This window comes from Macaca thibetana, chromosome 11, assembly GCF_024542745.1.
Source record: "Macaca thibetana thibetana isolate TM-01 chromosome 11, ASM2454274v1, whole genome shotgun sequence".
Lineage (NCBI taxonomy): Eukaryota > Metazoa > Chordata > Mammalia > Primates > Cercopithecidae > Macaca > Macaca thibetana.
The window spans coordinates 71,530,196-71,549,366 of record NC_065588.1 but is presented as its reverse complement, the minus strand read 5'-3'; the positions used below and the strand labels follow the sequence as shown (position 1 = coordinate 71,549,366).

Here is a 19,171-nt window from a genome sequence, read left to right as displayed (position 1 = left end):
TGCCCATCAACCAATAAGTTAATAAAGAAAATATGGTATGTGTATATATATATTTATACATATATATACAAAATATGTGTATATAAAATATACACATATTATATATATGTAATGGAATACGACTTAGCCATAAAAAGAAACAAAATAATGGCATTTACAGCAACCTGGATGGAGTTGGAGACCGTTATTTGAATTGAAGTAACTCAGGAATGGAAAAAGAAACATTGTATGTTTTCACTTATAAGTGGGAGCTAAGCTATGAGGATCCAAAGGCATAAGAATGATGGACTTTGGGGACTCACTGGGAAGAGTGGGAGTGGGGTAAGGGATAAAAGAATGCACATTGGGTACAGTGTACACTGCTCGGGCGATGGGTGCACCAAAATGTCATAAATCACTAGCAAATAACTTTTCTGCTGGGACAACAGGCTAGCCATATGCAGAAAATTGAAACTGGGCCCCTTCCTTACACCTTATTCAAAAATTAGCTCAAGATGGATTAAAGACTTAAATGTGAAACCCTAAATTATAAAAACCCTAGAAGAAAATCTAGGCAATACCATTCAGGACATAGGCATGGGCAAATATTTCATGATGAAAACATCAAAAGCAATTGCAACAAAAGCAAACATGGACAAATGAGATCTAATTAAACTAAAGAACTTCTGTATGGCAAAAGAAAGTATCATCAGAGTGAACTGACAACCTACAGAATGGTAGAAAATTTTAGCAATCTATCCATCTGACCAAGGTCTAATATCCATAGTCTATAAGGAGATTAAATAAATTTAAAGAACTAAACAACCCCATTAAAAAGTAGGCAAAGGACATGAACAGACACTTCTCAAAAGAAGACATACATGTGGCCAAAAAACAAATGAAAAAAGCTCAACATCACTGATCATTAGAAAAATGCCATCAAAACCACAATTGGATACCATCTTAGGCCAGTCAGAAAGGCGATTATTAAAAAGTCCAGAAACAACAGGTGCGGGCAATGTTGCAGGAAAAAAAGGAACATTTTTACATTGTTGGTGGGAGTGTAAATTAGTTTACCCATTGTGGAGGACAGTGTGGCAATTCCTCAAAAATCTAGAGTCAGAAATACCATTTGACCCAGCAATCCCATTACTGGGTATGTACCCAAAGGAATATAGATCATTCTATTATAAACATACATGCACATGTATATTCACTGCACACTATTCACAATAGCAAAGACATGGAATCAACCCAAATGCCCATCAATGATAGAGTGGATAAAGAAAATATGTGCTACATATACACCATGGAATACTATGCAGCCATAAAAAGGAATGAGATCAAGTCCTTTGCAGGGACATGGATGGAGCTGGAAGCTATTATCCTCAGCAATCTAATGCAGGAACAGAAAACCAAACACCACATGTTCTCACTTATAAGTCGGAGCTGAGCAATGAGCACACATGGACACATGGGGGGAATCAACACACATTGGGGCCTGTAGGCAGATGGGGGTGGGAGGAAAGAGAGCTTCAGGAAGAATAACTAATAGATGTTGGGCTTAACATGTGGGTAACTGGTTGATCTGTGCAGCAAACCACCATGGCATATGTTCACCTGTGTAACCTGCACATCCTGCACATGTACCCTAGAACTTAAAAATTGGAAAAAAAAAAAAAAAAACCTTTCCCATGCAACCAAATAACACCTGTTTCCCAAAACTATTATTAAAAAACCTACAGGATAAAATGGAAAAAAAGTGAAACAAAATGATTTGATGTAGCGTTTTGCCAAATGGTTTTCCTGACTCTATTCAGATGATCATATAATTTTTCTCATTTAATCTATTAAGAGTGGCAACTTGTAAATAGCAATTAAATTCCCCCAATCCAAGTTGGATTTCTCACAGTTTTTTCATTTTCTGGGGAGTTTTCTGTTAATGGTATTTCTAGTTTTGATCCTGATTATGTTGATTAATTTTCAAGTCCTAATCCAACTTTTTATTCCTGAGATAAATCCCATGATATAATATTCTTTATATGTGTTGCTGGATTCAATTGATTATAATTTTGTTGAAGATTTTTTGCATCTACATTGAGCTATAATTTTCTAACCTGTAATGTTTTGTCTCATTTGGTGCCAGGGTAAAACTTGGCTCATAAAGTTCCAAAAGGTTTTCTCTTTCAGTTTCACAAAAAGATTTGTATAAGATTGGTGTTGCTTTTTTCTTAGAATTCACGTGCATTTTCTGTTAAGAATATTTTACATTACATAATTAATTTATGTAATGGCGTTAAGACTATTTAGATTGATGAAGATGCAGACGAATGATCTCATTAATAAATTGGTTAAATATCCCTGTTAAAAGATTTATATTGGGTTCAAAATCAGTCTGTAACCCAGGATTCTTTCATTTGTACAAGACAAAGAATACAATAGTCAAAAAATAATAATAGAAATGAAAGAAATAAAAATAATGAGCAATACTTTTATTAGGCAAAGTTCAAGGATTTAATGTTACTTTATAAAACACATAGTACAGAATGTAATATTTATGAGACTTTATGTGTTAAATAACATGGCATCCATATACGAAATAAAAATTCTAATCTTGATGTAGGTAGTTTCACTGACATATACATACGTAAAAAAATTGTACATTAAAACTAGTGCATTTTATGCATTTATGCACTAGTAATCCTTCAATAAACAACATATCAAAATATTGTGTCAATTTTATAGAATGTTGATTTTCAATACATTTGTCTATTTATTTTCTTTATGTTGTCAAATTCATTAGTATAAAGTTGTTCAAAATATTCTCTATCTATCCATTTAATGTTTGGCGCTTTTTAAAAGTGATTTTCCATTCCTAAAATTTATTTTTGAGTTGTGTCTTTCTTCATTAATCTTTTTTTTGCTACTGGTTTATCAATTTTATTAATATATAGTTTTAAAACCAACTTTTCATATTATTGATTTTTGTCCATCATACTTTTACTTTCAATTTCCTCAAATTATGATTATCTTTAGTTTTTAAAAAAAATTTCTTGTGCTTAATTTACACTTGTTTCCTACCGTCTTGAGTTGAAAGAATAGGTCTTGATTTTTAACTATTCTTCTTTCCTAAAATATTCATTTAAATCTATAAATATGCTTCCAAACACTTCTTTTGCTATATCCCACAAGTTTTGATATGTTGTGTTTCCATTAACATTCAAATCTAAATTATAGTAATCTCTATTGTTATTTCTTCTTTAACTTATGGACTATTTAGATATGTTCTGCTTGATTTCACATTTTGGGAGATTTTCCACACTTTATTTCTAGTTTAAGTCTATTTTTTTTTTCAGAAAATATAGAACAAAATTTCAAATACTTTTAATTTATTGAGACTTGTTTTGTGGTTCAGCATATTGTTTATATTGATGAATGTAATGCATACTTGATAAGAATTTGTATTTTGCAGTGTGGTATAAATTGTTTAATGTCAATTAGGTAAAATTGTTTGATGTTCAAATCTTTCTTATTTTTACTGATTTTTACCTACTTGTTCTCTTATTCACTAAGATTAAAATCTCTATGACGGTTTTGTCTCTTTCTCCCTTTACTTTTGACAATTTTTGTGTATTAAAATACATTATTACATTTATTTGCATTGAAGATTGCTGTGTCTCTTGTTGAATCGGCCCTTTTATTATTCCTTAATGTCCCCTTTTATTTCTGGTAGTTCTCCTTGTCTTAAAATCTACTTTGGTAGCTATAAATATAGCTACTCTATCTTAATTTTAGAGTTTGCATAATGTATTTTTTCCATCTTTTTACTTTAATCTATTCATGATATGTTTCTGTTACAAAAGCATTAATCCAGTCTAATAATCTTTATTTTAAATTAAAGTATGTAGTAGTCATTTGCATTTAATATAATTTTAACATGGTTAAGTTTTAGTCTACCATTTGCTATTTTTAATTGATTCCCTCTTTGTTCTTTTGTTCCTTGTTCCTGTTTTCCAAAAATTAATCAAGGACTTTTAGTATTCTATTTACTGGATTTTTAGCTCTACTTCTTTGTATATTTTTAGTGGTTATTCTAGATATAAAAACATGCATTCTTAACTTCTCACAGTCCATCCGGAAATATTATTGTGATTCTTAACAATATAAGGAAGTTTCAGCAGAATAATTCTATTGACACTTCACTTCATTTTTAATGCATCAGTTATAATGTGTTTCTTTTCTACATTATTATAAACCCCACAATTCATTGTTATCACATTTTGCTTTAAAGAGTCAATGAGTACAAAAGAAATATAAAGAACATTTATTATATTTAACCCCACATTTACTCTTTTTTTTTTTATCATACAATATACAATAAAACTCTAAAGGCATCACCCATATTACTACTAATATTAGTATTTCTGAATTCAGTTGAAGATTTATTTCTAGTTAATTTATGCCTTGGACAACCCCAAGCTGGTAAACATTATATGTTAAAATATCTTAACAATTCTGCATTAAAGAGATTAGTTTATTCTTGTTTCATTTCCAATATCTATTTGAATCTTTCTCTTCCTTCAAAATATAATTTTCTTATACAGTAGACTAGTACAGTTTTGAACTTATTTTAATGCCTGAGTTGTGATTTTATAATTACTTTTATTTTGTTTTCCACTGGATAGAAAAGGAGAAAGCTGGAATAGACATGAATTACACTGTATCTATATCTGCATAGTACATAAAAGACTAATACTATCAACGTTTATGCTCATAATGATGCATTTATAAACAAGAAAGAGTTATAATGCAAGGGAAATTTCCAATCACACAATTCATAGTCAAATATTTAACATTTTGTAAGTTCTATGGATTATTTTAATAATCCAATGCTTTTTATGCTTATTCTTCCATAGAGTACTGTCTTTTGCCTTATTTTCTATATGATGGAGGTCTGAAAGGACACAATTAGTTTAATGTTTTTGGAATTAAATTTCATGCATTTATTATTTTTCATGAAAACGACCATCTGATGTAATTCAATTCCTGATTTCAATATTCTCATCCTTGTAATATTTTTTCAAATAATACTACACATAAAGTTTTGTTTTGATCTTGGATTCATATGATATAAAAATAAGTAAGAAAACAAGAGAATCTCCATTCTTGGGCTATTTCTTTGATATCTTGTATCTTGGTTGTGGGTGATGCAAAGTGCTAGCCAAAAAATGGAGGAAAGGAAACAAAATAATCCTGTGTTAAGTACTTATAAACTTAGTGGTGCAACAAAGCAACTTCCAAACACCGCTCCAGCATCCCCACCTTCCCGGCGAGAGACAAGGAACAGCTTCAGGTTTTCCTTTCTTGTTCACTCCTATGACTGTGGAGGAGACAGCCCAGCCAAGGTGCGATTTTCTTTTTTTTTTTTTTTCTTTTTCACTGCCTATATATGAAGTCTGCACTGAATTAGTACAAGTTAAGTTTGTGAAATTTACCACCCAGATGCCTTAGGATGAGTCAGGGATTTAAGAGCCCAGCCCTGGTTCTTTCTCACCATGTATTTCATGTTGGCCGCGGGAGGGTTGACTTTGCCACGCCATTCGTTGTGGCCATCGAGGCAGTTGTTTATAAAGTTTGGGTCAGTGATGGATGGGATTTTGGTACTGGCTACCAAATACAGACCCAAGGTCCATAAACAACTGAATTTCTTCTTCAGAGCCATGGAAGGAGGTGGACGATACCCTGACTGCGCGGACCAGTAACGGCTGCGGCAACGATTTCTCCTCCCCTCCCCACCCCCGCACCACGATCTCCCTTGGCTCCATCCTCCCGCACCGGCTCGAGCCCAGCGCGGGGATGCCCAGCAGGCTGGATCTGCTTGTCAGTGTCGCTGTGGGGAGGAACAAGCAGCAGGGTTCGCCTTCCACAAAGCTCTGAGCTACAGGGGAAAGCTGTGAGTCGCCCTCTGGTGGAGGGAGTTTCAACCATCCAAACTGCTTTCTGTGGATCCAATCTGTAATCTGCAGAGCGCGCCTGGATTGTAATGCAGATTGCAATATGCAAGCCACACAAATTAGGTAAAGAACAAGTGCGGGATGCTGACAATGGGCCAGTGGAGTGCAAAGTACTATATATTAGTTTTTTAGACGCAGCTTCCTTGTATAGATTTTTATTGTTCTAAATAATCTAGAATCATATTGCCACTTCCCTCAGAGATTGGGAATATAGTAAGAATAGGCAATTCTTATTAGTGACAATACCGTGATCTTAAATTATCAACTTGTCAAACAATTAATAATTTCCTTCTTTTTTCCGTCTGAAGAGACCGATTGCTTAGATAGATAAAAATAGATGCCTGGAAAACGTAGCCAAGTAATTTCTCTTGACAAATCTTCCGTTTTTGATAGTTTGGAACAGAGCCACTGTTTGGTGACTGGTAGACTCCAAGAGTTGCTTTAATTGATATGCTGAGACTGGGATGGACAGAGTACATTTGATTGTCTATTTTACCTGCAATGCAATAAACCAACTTCATTTGGCTTAATGTTTTAAATTCATTACGTCACTTATATTGATATTCAGTAATAAACCAGCATTTTTCCCCATGACATTAATTTTTTTAGTATTTCTGTTTCAAATAAATATCTTTACTTAGTGATTCGAAGTTGTTTACAATGTCATTTAATTCAGGTGAACACATATTTACATCTGCTGAATGTTCTGCCATAGTCAACCTTGACACAAAAAACAAACTACTTTGATGCGGCTGTTATCTTTTTAAAAATAAAAAGAAAATTAGAATATAAAAAAAGAAAATTGCAAGGATCCTAATGGAAATTCTACTGGGCAATAGATAATATATTTCTAGTCTACTACCAGCTAATGGAGAATTGCTGTATATACTACTTTCTTATCACATACATAGTCCAAACTGAGCTTCTGATATCCCACACCCAAAGACATGAACATATGCACGTGTATGTGTATATGTTTGCGTGTAGGTATACAGATAGATAAATCGATACAGATATGTACACCTGCATGTGTCTATACATATAGATCTCTTCCTGGATATACAGATGTCTATAGGCATATACTCATATACATATACACATATGTGTGTGTATATACACACATACATTTATATATGTAAAGTTCTCTATATAAATCTGTGTGTGTACACATATATGTATATGTATGTATGCCTATGGACATATATACATCTACACACAGAGAGAGATACAGATGTCTATAGGCACATGTACATATACATATGTGTGTATACAGAGAGAGAGAGAGAGAGAGAGAACTTTTAAAGACTTGGCTTCCGTTACTATGGGGGGCCACAATAAAAAATCTGAAGTCCTAGGTATGGCCCAAAAGACACTACATAATCTGACCATGGCTAGTTCTCTGGCCTCTTTCCTGCATTCTCTCCTGGCTTATTCTGCATGGGCCACATCCATCAGCTTGATAAGGATGCCCTCACCTCAGCTTCTTTGCACTTGCTGTTACTTTTGTCTGCAATGCTCTTTATAGAGTTCCCTTCAAGTGAAGTCTTCCCTGATCATCCTACATCTCCTATCTGTCACTGTCTATCCACTTAACCTGTTTTAGTCTTCTTCATTGCATTAATTACCTCCTGAATTTATGTTATTTATTTTTTTAACATCTGCCTTCTCTATCAGGTTGTAACCTTCACCACAACAATGGCTTTGTTTTCTTCATTGCTATATCTCTAGCACCTTGAACAGGAACTGAACCTTTAGACCCTCAATAAAAATTGGTTGAAAAAACAAATGAGTTCTCTTTAACTTTCTAATAATGTGGTATACAACTGTAAGCTTCTTGAGAGCAGAAACTATATTTTAATTGTTATATATATGTATATATACATATGAGGGGCTCAATAAATATTTTTGACTTAATCGTATAACAGGAAATACTGGGTAGGCTTATATATTTCACTTTTTCTAACATTGGGTTTATGTGAAGATAGAAGGTGTTCAGTGGATGTTTGTCAAATACATAAGTGGCTGAATGAACAAATAAATGCAAATATAAAGTAAAATATTTTCAAGTAGCAGGTACTCAGTGAATGTTGAATGCATTAATGAATGATCAAGTAAATGAAAATTTAAAGTTGAGCTTCAAATGCAAACTATTTTGGAACTGCAAAACAGGAAAGGTTGATAGGGATAAGGTTAATAAGGATAAAGGTTAACAGCTAGTTTAGTTTCATTTAGTGTATAGAGAAATTAACTGCCTATAACAACAACAGGAATTTCATAAAGTAATGGATTTAAAGATTGGCAAAAGTAGAGAATATATAGTCAAAACATAATCCAAGATTATTGCTCTTCTAATAGACGTTTATAACAAAATGTCTGAATTGTATACATTATGTTTTTTAGACCATGTTCCCAATGGCGTAGACAGCTATATTCAGAAATACTAAAATAATTTAGGTGTAAAAAGTCTAATTGCCAGGATTAGACTCTGTGCACGTCCTAATGTTATTTTCTTGAACATCTATTTGTGGAATGGACAAGTTTAGCTGGGGCACCAGAATTTTTAAGGTCTTTTATAACTTTTTTTTTTTTTTTTTTTTTTTTTTTTTTTTTTTTTTTTTTTTTTGAGACGGAGTCTCATGCTGTTGCCCAGGCTGGAGTGCAGTGGCGCGATCTCGGCTCACTGCAAGCTCCGCCTCCCGGGTTCCCGCCATTCTCCTGCCTCAGCCTCCTGAGTAGCTGGGACTACAGGCCCCGGCCACCGCGCCCGGCTAATTTTTTGTATTTTTAGTAGAGACGGGGTTTCACTGTGGTCTCGATCTCCTGACCTTGTGATCCGCCCGCCTCGGCCTCCCAAAGTGCTGGGATTACAGACTTGAGCCACCGCGCCCGGCCTGGTCTTTTATAACTTTTTAAAAGTTAAATTTAGTTTTCTGTTTTATTTTTATGTGTGTTTTCTGCTATTTATTTTTGCTTTTCTTTCTATGTGGGGGTAATTGGTGGATTAATTTTATGGAGTGCAGCAGAAAAATACAGAGTGATTACATTATACCTCATTTACTTCACTACTTTTATACTTTAAAAATTTATTTGTATTTTTACTCCCAAACTGGCTCCAGGAAATACTGGAAATATTCATGTTTTGATACATACATTTTGAGGGGAGATAATTTTGAAAAGTTACTGCAGATTAGAAAAACAGGATTATGAAAGAACTGGATTAACCTTCATAAACTCTTACTTCTAATTTTAATATCTGACTCTTGGCTGTGTAATTTAGGAAAGTTAGTGCATGTTAGAGTGGAGTAGAACCTTGGAATTATCTCAAACCAGCTTTTTCCCTTTATAGATGAGGAGTAGATGCCAAGACACTGTGTACAGAGCATACATAAAAATATTTGGGCCGGGCGTGGTGGCATCCCTGTAATCACAGCACTTTGGGAGGCTGAGGTCAGGAGTTCGAGACCAGCCTGGCCAACATGGTGAAACCCTGTCTATACTAAAAATACAAAAAATTAACCGGGTGTGGTGGCGGGCGCATGTAATCCCAACTACTTGGGAGGCTGAGGCTGGAGAATCGCTTAAAGCTGGGAGGTGGAGGTTGCAGTGAGCCGAGATCGCGCCACCGCGCTCCAGCGTGGGCGACAGAGCCAGACTCCGCCTCAAAAAAAAAAAAAAAAAAAAAAAAAAAAAAAAAAATTGGCAAAGAATAAAATGTAGGTTTCTTGATATCTAGGCCTTTGCCCTTTCCATACATCATTTAAATTTTTAATTATATATACACACAAATACACATACATGTATATGCAATTATTCATGTAATCATCTATATGTACATGGTCACACAAATTTAAAGTAATATCCAGTCTAATATCTATAATCTCTGTATAATATATTGCAGTCTTTTTAAAAAAAATAGTGCAAGCTCCTTGAGACAGATATTGCAGCATATGCTTAAATTTCTTCCCCTCAAAACATCATTCTGGGCCCTGCGCACAGACAGGTGCATTATGAAACATGCTAAATAAAATTCAATTAGACAAAGATTTACACAACAATCGCCGTGGATCCGGGCCGGGCTTTGGTCCTTTCCTTGCTCAGGAGAAGCGCAGGTGAGCGAGTCCGCTCCGGCTCCTCGCCGGGGTTTAGGGGGGCCGCGGAGCCAGTTCCCTGGGAAGCTCTGGCGGCTGCAGCAGAGATTTCACCCCTTTGAGTTTTCCAGTCAGCAAGTACTTCTCAGAGCGTGGCGGGGTCTTCGGCCACACGCTCAGTTCCGGTCAGCCAGACGCGGAACTGAGGAGGCAGATTGGCGGGGGCAGGAAGTGCCGTAGAACGTACAAGGGACTTGGACCGACCACCTTTTCGTCCCTGGAGGTAAGAGTGTAATCAGAGGCCCTGCGCTGCGGCGCCAGTTGCCGGGCAACCTGCAGACTCAGGCCTGGACTGACCAGACTCACCTGTCTGAAGCTTTCTGAAGGCGGTTTTTGGAGGAATCGCGCTAGTTATTTTTCTAGCCCTTCTAACTCTGAACCTCTTCTTACTGAGCTGTTAGGTGAAATCAGGCTAGCTGTCTCTTGTGCCCCTCGCCTGTCCTGTGCAGGAATCCCAGATAGGTAGGGGATGGGGAATTCCTTCTGCTACACTGCAGGTGCTCTGAAGTATAATATAATTTGGGAGCCAGGGGAGTGATGTGGGTGAAAAAGGTGTTACTCTGTTTTGTTTGAAATTAGGAATGACCTAAGTTTGAATTCAGATATCTGGGTCTGTAGTCGTGTGGGATCCAACATAGACTTGGTCCGTACCTTCATGTAGCTTAAATACTAATTGTATTTACAGCTCTTTCTTTTTTTCCTTATTTATGAGCTGAATTAAATCAGTTTATTTTTTTTTTCATTTTTTTTTCTGATTTGGTATAAGTAACATAATAGCCAGTAATACTACCAAGAGAGAAGGGATAATAATTGGAAGTGGAAATAGTCATCCTTAAAAAAAAAAAAATGAGGGAAATGGGAAGTGTGTTCAGTTATTTATGGTAGCGCTAAAGACATTAGCCAACAGTATTTATTATATGCTAGCAATATCACCCCATGACATGCAGCTATTTGGGGACAGAAGCCATTTAGAAGTGCTATCCCTTCCTTTTGCTACTCCCTAGCTCCAATATAGCCCAGCTGGATATTCAGTGCTTAACGACAAAGACAACCCTTGGCATAGGTTTCAAAGATTTGCTCACAGCCAGTTGTTTGCTGATTCCTGTGCCACCAAGTTTAGATTTCTAATTCTTTAGTCCATATAGCTAATTCCCCTTGGATTCTTCTATTACCTGTACCAGTGAGGATGTAGTACTGAAAAGAGATCTGAAACCCAAGTAGTGAATTCGGGTCTGCAATAACTGGCAAACCATTTAGCAAAGTACAGTTCACTTTTCTGGGTCTCAGCTGGCTCGGTTTGAAAATCAGAAGATTGAGCTGTTTTTGTCTTTGAAGCCCTGTCAAAATCTTAAAATCATCTACATAGGGTGTCAGTTGCCTGACTGCTCTAATTCTATAGATCCGGAAGTGTTCCATATATGACGGCATTGCCCTTTGAATACTCTTACTGTATCTAAGTTAACCACTTTTGTGTTATGCCATTCTGAATTAACTGACTTTACTTATTTAATAAACATTTGTTAAGTTCCTACTACATTGTGGGCTTTCTAAATCCTGAGACATAGGGTGAGCAAATATGAGGCTTACAGTCTAGCATTAAGGACTAATAGTTATAATGCAATGCTTTAAACATCTTATCTAATTGAAGATAGAATTTGTATGTTGGCATTGTGATTATGTTACAGTTAGATGCAGATAAATGAAAGGAATCTAAGAATATGTGTAAAATGTATATATGTATTTTGCTATGCATTAATTTACTATTGACTAAATATTTACTACCTATGCTTTATTTAAGGGCAGGAGACACGAACTTTCATGGTCTTGACAGTTTATTAGGGAAATGAAAATCTAATGACAGTGAAGAGTGAAGACTGTCCTGATTGGGGAAGTAGAGGAACTGGGGGTCCTGGACATTTGAGGATTTAAATGTTGCTGCTTTTTAAATTTGCAAATAAATTATACTGATTTGAAATGACCTATAGTGATTTGAAATAGCTATAACTGTTACTAGGATATAAACAATTGAGAGACTAATGTGTGGAGAAAATCACTTTGCTGATTGTTCAGCATCCTTATCTCAACTTGGGTTGGTTAGTGAGTAATCATCATTGCAAATACAATAATTTGTGTGATTAAACAACCAACCTAACCCTGGCCTCCAAAACAAAACAATAGCAACTTTTAAAAGTTGCTTGTTTGTGAAAAATAGCTCTGGAAAGAAAGCCATCTGTAGTGCTATAGGAGAATTTTTGAGTCTAATGATTTGTATTTTTTTTCCAGAATATGTTTACTATTGGTTGATAAGTCTCCTGACTTGACTTAGAGTGGAATTCTAGGCTTATGGCAAGGAATTTTTAGAGGAAGAGGCTCTAGGGATGGGGTGAAGAGAACCATATAGATAAGTTAGTAAGGAATTGGGATATCTTTCAGGTAAGATTTCATTGGCCATGAAATAAAAATATATTTTAATAATAATGATGGCTACCATTTATTGAATGTTACATTATTCCAACAGGAAAAGTACTAACATTAAATTCATTTTACCTATTATGTAGAAACATTGGTTCATAAAGATTTTTTACTCAAACTTAAATTATGTGAAAGTGGCAAAAATCAGGATTACAATGTATGTCTGTCTAATTCCAAGCTGGCAGGATGTCACGCTATCTTTCCTTTAAAAAACAAAACAGAAATAATTTATTGTTAAAATAAATCCAAGACTATAGAAAAAGAAAGTATGAATAAATATCTAAATGTGAAATTGTCCTTAGTAATATAAAGGTGAAGTATAAAATATACAAAATTTCAATGAAATGTATTCATTTGATTTTTATTTTGTACATATTTGCAAGTTGATTACTTTCTTTTTCTTTTTTTTTTGAGACAGAGTCTTGCTCTGTCGCCCAGGCTGGAGTGCAGTGGCCGGATCTCAGCTCACTGCAAGCTCCGCTTCCCGAGTTCACGCCATTCTCCTGCCTCAGCCTCCCGAGTAGCTGGGACTACAGGCGCCTGCCACCTCGCCCGGCTATATTTTTGTATCTTTTTTAGTAGAGACGGGGTTTCACCGTGTTAACCAGGATGGTCTCGATCTCCTGACCTCGTGATCCGCCCGTCTCGGCCTCCCAAAGTGCTGGGATTACAGGCTTGAGCCACCGCGCCCGGCCAAGTTGATTACTTTCAACATCCTTTTGTAAGCATTTTTACCAATCACCACATTATTACTAATTGGACCATTTACTCCATTTTATTCTTTGTTCTAGATGAAGAATACTGCTTGTTAAAAGTATTTTCATCAGGCTACTCTGGCAAAACCGAAACTCATAAAGGTTTGGGAAATGAGTAAAGGAGATAAAGGTATATCTCATGGTGGTAGTACAGAAGAGGGAGATGCATTGGTTTTCTATTTTTGCTGTAAAAAAATTTAAACTTACTGGTTTAAAACAACATACATTTATTTTATAGTTGAAGATCAGAAGTACAACATTAGTCTTAAGGAGCTAAAATCAGGCTGTCAACAGGGCAGGTTCTTTCTGGAAGCGCCAGAGGAAAATCCATTCCTGCCTCTTCTGCCTTCTGGAGGCTGCTCATGACCTCTTCCTCCATCTTCAGAACCAGAATGCTTGACATCTTCACCCCTCTCTGTCGTATGCTTCCATCCTTACATCTTCTCTGTTTCACTCTGTTCTTTCTGCTTCCCTCTTATAAGGATTCTGGTGGTTACACTGAGCCCACGAGAGAATCCAGGATAATCGCCCCATCTTAAAATTCTTAATTCAAACACATCTGAAGTCCTTTTTGTCATGTAAGGTGGTATATTTACAGGGTCTGAGCATTAAGACATGGCCTTCTTTGGGGGCCCATTATTCATGCTAACACAGGGCATAATGTGATTGCCCTACAAAAAGTTGATATTGGTAAAAGCACCAAAAGTGATTAACCATATGATTTCTTTCCAGGTAAACTTGTTAGGTAATTTGTATGACTTATTTAAAATTAGAGTAAGAATTATCATTTAACATTTACTCTACCTTTTTCAAAGTATACTGCATGATAAATACAGGAACTTGAATGGATTTAGAGGTTAAAGGAGTTGCTGCCACTTCTAGGAGCCAAATTCAGCCATTCTTTGGAAGAAAGAAGCCACTACAAGTATGTGAACTATATAATTTTCTTCTTTCAGGATGACTTATTAAATAATTTTTTGACCTTTTCTTCGTGTTTTGTGATTACTTATATTTACAGATATTTAGGATCAGCATTTTCTAGATTTGAAGAATGGAACCACCAAAATTGAAGATAATAATTACTTGAAAATTTGCCACTGCTTGAATTAGTTTTATTTTTTAAAATTAAACTTATTGTATAATTATTGTTATTTAAGAGTATCTGTTTAAGGAAAATATAAAAAAAGACAAAAAGTAGAATGTAATTTTTACGGTTGCTACCAATATCACAAAAAAAGCACAAGTCAGGTAACATTTCAGAAATAGGGTGTAAGTGCTGATGGGTGAATTATTTTCTATTTTTTTTTAACTTGAAGTTCTCCTAAGACTCATATATATCTTCTATTTCATGGTGGCTAAGCTTGTTGTAATTTTCATGCCTTGCACAATGTTTTTGGCAACAAGATGGAATGTTGACAAACACATGCATGTGTTTGTTACTTTCTTTCTCAAACCCTTCACTGTCTTCCCATTACCTTAAAAACAAGGTCCAAGTTCCCTAACTTGTACTATAATGTAACAACTTGGCCCTACACCCCTCACACTTTGGATTTTACCCCTTTCCAAATGCCGACTCTTATCTGGAGGCCTGTGCAGCACAAGTTGTTTCCTAGCTGAATCAATTTTCTTTCTTCTCTTTTCTTCTGGCTAACTCCTCCTTATCTTTCAGAACTCCTGTTAAAGGTTGCCTTAAGAAAAAAACAAAACAAAACAAACAAAAATAAGCTTCCCAAATTCCCTAGAGTAGGTTGGGTATACTGCTATGTAGTTACTCTGTTACAGTCTGATTTTTCCCATTACTGTTTATTTGAGAGAACGTCTCCAGCAGAGTGCTATGTGGGTGGGGATTATCTGTCTTGCTTGCCATTTTATCTGTGTCTCAAGCACAGTAGGAAGGGGCTTAATACGCATTTATTATATGGCGTTTACTGAGAAAAAATATAATTAGCCTTATTGCATTGACTCATTGTATATCTCTTAAAGTATAAAGGGTATATTCATGTTCATACCGATTCAAAATTTTTTTTTTTAAATTAAAGCAAAGGTGGACTTCTGAATCATGGACAAACCGGAATTCTTGCCCATCAGTGTAAGTTACATTTCTTCACATTTGGACTGTTTAATGGGCACATATTTATCATACATTGACTAATTAAAAAAGAAAGCAAAATTATATATGTAGCTATGATTGTGAACCACAGAAAAATCTATACACATATGGATAGCCTGAAAATTACTATACCAAAATTAAAATAGCTTTTGTGATAAGATGGTAGAATTATAGGTAATACTTCTTTGGTTTCTTTATTTTCCTTAATATGTTTTACATTTTCCTGAAAAAGTGAAAATATTATTTTATTTGGAAAATTCAACTATATGCATTTATTAAAGAGATATGTAAATGTTTATCCTTGTATAATTCATATAGTTGACATGAATTTAAGGATAATTATGTCTGTTTTAATTTTGAGGAATATGACAATTTTATCAATCTTAAAATTATTTTATTTTTGGTTTAGAATATATTAATTTGTGTTTTATGTTATATGTTATTTTGACTTTTAAAATTTGAAATAATACGATTTTTCTATTCTTTCAAGTATTTTAGATTATAGAGGCTCTTTAAAAATACAAATTTAAAAACTTAGTAATTTACTAGGCTAAACCAGAGAGTATTGACATTTCTGAAGATCAAAATGAATAAACATCAACATTTATGTGGTTCTGTGTGACAGATTACCTGTGTGCTCATCTTGACATAAAGAATAGAGTTAGGTGCAAGCACTAGATCCAAGATATTGAGTATGTAACAATGGCTGTGTTGTTTGTGTACAGAGAAAAGTTTAAGGACTGGTTTTCTGAAAGTGTATTATAAGTTTATTGTAAATTTTACTTGTTTATTATAAAGAAATTTAAGCATATATTAAGTTGATTGTAGCTTTTACTGATATAAAGGACATGTAGCAATCAATTTACAAATATTAATCAAATATATAGTCTCTCTTGTAGATTCCATATAGCCAGTAGATTTTCACATAATTGTCTCTCTGTTTTTTTGCTGAACTCTGTATCTCTAGCTAACCTATGGTTGCAATTGATGAACCTGTGTAGTTCCAGCATGAATATTGGTTAATATTTTTATTTACTTTAAAAAGTGACATGAGTGATTTCTTTGCTGAGTCAAATAATAGTTTTGACTATAAAACCACATTTCTTCAGCGTGTTTTGAGGCTATTCACTGTGTGACAGGTATAGACATGATATAATTTTAGGTTGAATCTGCATTGTTAACATTTTTCTCCAACACTTGTTACAGTTTCAGAAATCAACCAAATATTAAACCAAGTCCTATTCATAGCATTTGCCAATTGCAGTGTAAATAATCCCACCAAGGCTGATTTCAGTGTACCTATATGACATCACTGAGCACAGAATTAGAAAGAGGTGCACACTATTAAACTACCATAGAGATAGGATAGACATAGATAATCTCTAGAGCACAGATAATAGCAAAGTACAGTGAAATCATCGGGAAGTGATGAATTTTGAGTATTTATTTTTAATATAACTTAATTGTAAATTTATATATATTTTTAATGATGGATGGGTTTAACAACCAGCTTGACAAATTACTGAGCATTTAACAAAAGCCTATCACAAGCCAGTAGAAGCCACGGCACCATTGGTTTCAGTGTACCTATTTATAAAAGATGTAACACATAAGATTTGCAGTTGTTAAAATTTCATGTTAAAAAGTTACGAGATACTTAGATTATTTCTTTCAGGGTCCCACGACTTGATTTGGGAAGCCTTGTTGACTCTGATGATGAGGTAATTTTTATTTAGTATTTAATATAATAAACATTAAAACACAATATTACACATAGAATATAAGAAGTATCATTAATTTTATTTTTTAGGACAATTTTTCATATATTCCACTTAGTACAGCAAGCCCGCCAAATTCATCTTCTACTCTTGGTTGGGTCACACCATGTCAAACTCCATATACTCAGCATCATCTAAATAAATTGGCTAGTATTTATTTGCTTATCAATTTTCAGAATTATAGTATGCATTATTAGCACTGGATTTAATCTCAATAAAATTAAAAAATTTTGTTATGTTCAATCGATGTTTTGCCAAGTTTAAATATTTTATGTGTTAGAATACCAAACCATAATGTTAGTGAAATGATTTTTACTTGTTTTACATCTTGTCACACATTGAAATTGGTATTTTAAAATTTTTACATGAAATCAGTAAAGTACAGGTATATCCTTATATGGAATTGAGGAATTTTTTAAAATATGGCAAACTTTTAGATCAGATATTGCTAGTTTAGCAATGTAAGACTGGTCTCCTGGAAACTGATTCATACTTTAGGCTACTGGGATACTATGGAGTAAGTAGCTATGCTCATTCCAAGTTGTCTCCTTGGGACATGTTTATGCTTCAAACATATCTAGTGTTTTGTTCACAATGTGAATATAAATCCTGACTAGTATAGGAGTAGGGCTTTTCTGTTTTTGTTAGTCTTTTCATATGGCTGACTCTATTCATGTTCCTAGTTTCATTTTGGAAAACTGCATGAATAATATCCTGAAGCTTTGCTTCATCCTTCTCTGGGTTAGACATGGATATCCTCAACACTTTTCAAGGATTGGACTGGCTGTATAAAAAAGCTCCTTTTGGAGTGTCTGTCCCTCCCTGGGTCAATACAGTATGCCCTTGTATTTGTATAGCACTTCTTTTAGATTTCTCTTATCCACTGACTCCATTATCTCTCACTCCCATGGAAATATGGTAGGGAACCAAATAATATTTAGGTCACTGTTTTCTATTGGGAAAATAGAATGAAGTTTTCTGTAAGCACATGCTTTACTGAGTGGCAGCAAAATGGTTCAAAATATTTTTTAAGTAAAACTTTTATTTCCTTGAATGCAAATTCAAATGAGGACATTTGTTTACTTTTGGTTTAAGAGAAAAACAAATTTTATTTGCAAATGTTTCCATGTTTGCAAATAGATAGAATATCTTGATATTCTAGAAATGACAACCAATGCTCAGTATTAGTGATCTTCAATTGCTATGTCTATTATGAAAAGAAAGATTAACAGTGGAGTTCTTCTGAGGCAGAAGAAAAGCTTATCTAAAAATCCTAAGAAGAAAGATAAATCAATTTTTCTCCTCTTAAATGCTATTGGAACCAGAATGGATCTTCAGCTAGGAAACAAGGTACAAGCTTACTAGTATTTAAGGTAAGTGCCCATTCTTAGCAGTTCTGTCTGCTCTGATTGGTCAGTGATGCTGTCTATACCAGTTGAATATCTTAAATACTATCTCTGCTTAGAACATTGACTATAATGGTCATTTTTAAGGAGTAAATGCTAAGATAAATGATAAACCTGTTAATTCCAATAAGGAAAATTAGTAATTTTTTCTGACAGCATTCTTTTTTCTTTTTACCTATAGGATCAGAACATGATACCTGAAAATTTGCCAGCACCAACAGACAAATATAAACTAAAATATCAGCAATATAAAACGGAAATGAAAGAGGGCTATAAGCAGTATAGTCAGATAGATGCAGAGAATACAAACTCAAATGTTACACATCAACAGTCTCCAAGAAACAAGATAGATGAAAAGGTAATGTATGAGGCTTAAAAAAATTCTAATTAAATTTAAAGAAAACTGCATGTATTATAGAAATCTCTTTTTGGGTGACTTGTCTTGCTATTAGTCATAAGTATAATAGGTAACATTTATTTCTGTTTATCAAGGACTGTTGTAAATATTT

The 19,171-nt window shown here is 34.4% G+C and overlaps 3 protein-coding genes across 7 annotated transcripts in view; 1 reads left to right on the top strand and 2 right to left on the bottom strand.

Moving 5' to 3' along the window:
• Nucleotides 1-5,785, bottom strand: part of GLIPR1L1 (GLIPR1 like 1) — a 38,651-nt gene extending 32,866 nt beyond the window's left edge. The window contains exon 1 of one of the 2 annotated variants that reach the window (XM_050749466.1): nt 5,534-5,785. In XM_050749466.1, coding sequence (XP_050605423.1) covers nt 5,534-5,701 — 168 coding nt within the window. In that variant the 5' untranslated portion in view covers nt 5,702-5,785. The remainder of the gene's footprint in view (nt 1-5,533) is intronic. The other variant, XM_050749467.1, reaches the window with a different exon arrangement.
• Nucleotides 1-19,171, bottom strand: part of GLIPR1 (GLI pathogenesis related 1) — an 897,418-nt gene that overhangs the window by 163,314 nt on the left and 714,933 nt on the right. The window lies entirely within an intron of this gene.
• The window catches only part of CAPS2 (calcyphosine 2), a 61,359-nt gene continuing 52,334 nt past the window's right edge, over nt 10,147-19,171 (top strand). For 2 of the 4 annotated variants that reach the window (XM_050749455.1, XM_050749454.1), the window contains exons 1-5: nt 10,147-10,364; nt 14,184-14,293; nt 15,408-15,457; nt 17,154-17,199; nt 18,844-19,020. In XM_050749455.1, the coding sequence (XP_050605412.1) occupies nt 14,213-14,293; nt 15,408-15,457; nt 17,154-17,199; nt 18,844-19,020 (354 nt within the window). In that variant the 5' untranslated portion in view covers nt 10,147-10,364; nt 14,184-14,212. Of the gene's footprint in view, nt 10,365-14,183; nt 14,294-15,407; nt 15,458-17,153; nt 17,200-17,288; nt 17,403-18,843; nt 19,021-19,171 lie in introns of those variants that run through there. The other 2 variants (XM_050749459.1, XM_050749456.1) reach the window with 2 other exon arrangements.